Source organism: Ipomoea triloba, chromosome 13, assembly GCF_003576645.1.
Source record: "Ipomoea triloba cultivar NCNSP0323 chromosome 13, ASM357664v1".
Taxonomy (NCBI): domain Eukaryota; kingdom Viridiplantae; phylum Streptophyta; class Magnoliopsida; order Solanales; family Convolvulaceae; genus Ipomoea; species Ipomoea triloba.
Window position 1 is genome coordinate 18,731,886 of NC_044928.1, and position 2,494 is coordinate 18,734,379.

Genomic DNA, 2,494 nt, shown 5'->3' on the forward strand with positions numbered 1-2,494 from the left:
TTTTTTTTTTTTTTTTTTTTGGTATATGTTATGATTAGAGTATTATGTGCTATTGAGCATTTATATTTTATGGGAGGAATACTTGTTAGAAGTCTAAAAAATCAAGATGCCATAAGCAAAAACATCCTTTTTTTTGTTGTGCACCTAGGCGTTGGGCGTCCATCAAATGCCCAATGGGCACCTAGCGGTTTTGGTTGAAAATGGAAGATAGTGTAATTTTGTTCTAATCATTAGGGCAAAAAAAAAAAAGGTACAAATTTTATTAAATTTGTAATTTTATGGCACATGTTAGTGGTTTTTTTTGTTTTTTTTTGGTCAGATCTGAACTAGGTCTTGGTTGAATTTCTGTTTTTCAAGAAGAATGGCGTGTTTTCTTCCTTTGAGAGAGGTTAACTGTCATAATACTAGCTTATTAAGCTGTAACTTTGACATATATTTGCTGCAGGATTCGAAAATTTCCTGGACAAACTGAGCCAACATTGAGTGCTGAAGTAGAGTTGATTTCAACAATGACAGAGAAGAAATCATGGACTCGGCCACCAATTCAGATGGAATTTCAGGTGTGTGGATTTTTTGTCCTTTCAGGGAAATAAATAGACCTTTATACTATATTTTATATATTTTATCCATTGTAGCAATTGTTATGAGGAATATGCATTGAGATAGATAGGATGGATTTTGTCATTTTTATATCTTTTTATGTTTTATATGAAATATACGGGGTATTAAACTAAAGCACACTGCTATACTGACTCAAGGATAGTGAATACTGAGTTCTTGTCAGACCTTTACTTGTTTGTGGTAATGTTTGCACAGAATAATCGTTTCTCAGTTCTGATCTGCATTAGCTCACATAAGACTAGATTGATTATAAGGCATATGAAAACTACTACTTAAACTATATTTGATTATTTGTTGTGAACTCAACTGTGGGACCAGACCACCCTTTTTCTGTGCTCTCTTCTTAGGGATGTTTTTCTTTGCCCCACCAAGTCCTTGCTCCCTTGCTTGGAGATGATACGACTAAGAATCTGTATTTTGCAGGTTCCCATGTTTACAGCATCTGGATTACGTGTTCGTTTTCTCAAGGTTGGTGTCTACCAAATATACTTCTATAGACGCCCCTTTTAGCAAACAATATATAGCTTTAACAACCAATATATAGCTTTAACAACGATTATATGTCTGCAGGTGTGGGAGAAGAGTGGCTATAACACAGTTGAATGGGTTCGTTACATTACCAAAGCTGGTTCCTATGAGATTAGGTGTTAGGAGAGAGTACTATTGCTGTAAAATTCTTTGTTGCACAAATAATTGAAATTTGTTGAAGCCTCTATGGTCTTGAAGTTAAACCGTCAAAACTATACAATGGGACAAGGATATAATTCCGTCATTCCACTACGTCTTCCCTTCAGTTCAGCTTGGAGGTCTCTTTGGTATGGCATGTCAATACTTGTATTTGATATTGTGAAATTTGAGTTGATCTTGGTGTTACAGAGGCTAGATGCAATAGGACTGAAAAAGGAAAAGTAACTCTATTGGAGACATGAGATGGTGTGAATTGCAATTTTCCTGATTTTTTCCCTATACTTTTTTGTAATTACTTCTTCATGGTTTGTTCAAACATACTTGTAGGTGAAATTTATTGTAATTCTTTTACATCTTGCATAGAAACAATATAGTTATCTTGTGCATTATGATCCGTTGGCTTTCTTGACAATCTGAATGACTGACTTTTTAATTGAAGTGTCAACATGTGATTAAATGATTGTGCATAAGAATGTAATGAACACTAGGCCCTGGGTGAGGACAACCAATTCTTATATTATAAATCAAGGTTTACTTTGCATTGTAGATCATGATTTAAAGATTATATGTTATAGTTAACATACTATGTGTAGAGGTGGCAAAGTGGGTCAAAGCTTGTGATGGAACATGTTAGGGCTTAAAAACTTTTGGCTTGCGGGCTTCATTCGCACGGGTTGGGGGGCTATTTGAGTTTGCCCGCGCGGGCCACAGGCCAACTAGCAGGCTATTCATATTTTTTTTGAAAACAAAACAACCAACTTTCATTAAAGCAAATGAGTAATACAACTGGGAATAGATGAAATCCAACAAACAGGACCAGTTTGCGAACTAGCCGCTCTAGCCAAAGCATGAGCACACTGATTCACTGATCTTGAAACAAACTCAAAAGACACTGATTCAAAGTGTCGACTTAATGCCTTACAAGCATCTATAACACAACCAGCATAAGACCAATCATTTCCAGAACCATTAAGCAAAGAACACACCATCTGACAATCCGAATAAAGCTTGATTTTGATGTAGCCTTTGTCTTTAATCCATGAAAGTGCTTCTTTAATCGCCAAAGCCTCCGCGAGATGGGCATCACTCATGCAACGTAGAGGTCCGTTTCGGGCAGCCAAAAATCCACCACTTGGATTCAAGATCAGATAGCCGTAATAAGCAGTATCCACACTTGGGTATACTG

At 36.3% G+C, this 2,494-nt stretch overlaps 1 protein-coding gene across 1 annotated transcript in view; it reads left to right on the plus strand.

The window, feature by feature from the left end:
* The window catches only part of LOC116002818 (AP-2 complex subunit mu), a 7,356-nt gene extending 5,656 nt beyond the window's left edge, over positions 1 to 1,700 (plus strand). Inside the window, exons 11-13 of the mRNA XM_031242983.1 lie at positions 446 to 560; positions 1,045 to 1,089; positions 1,192 to 1,700. Coding sequence (XP_031098843.1) covers positions 446 to 560; positions 1,045 to 1,089; positions 1,192 to 1,272 — 241 coding nt within the window. The 3' untranslated portion in view covers positions 1,273 to 1,700. The remainder of the gene's footprint in view (positions 1 to 445; positions 561 to 1,044; positions 1,090 to 1,191) is intronic.
* The last annotated feature ends 794 nt before the right edge of the window (positions 1,701 to 2,494 follow it).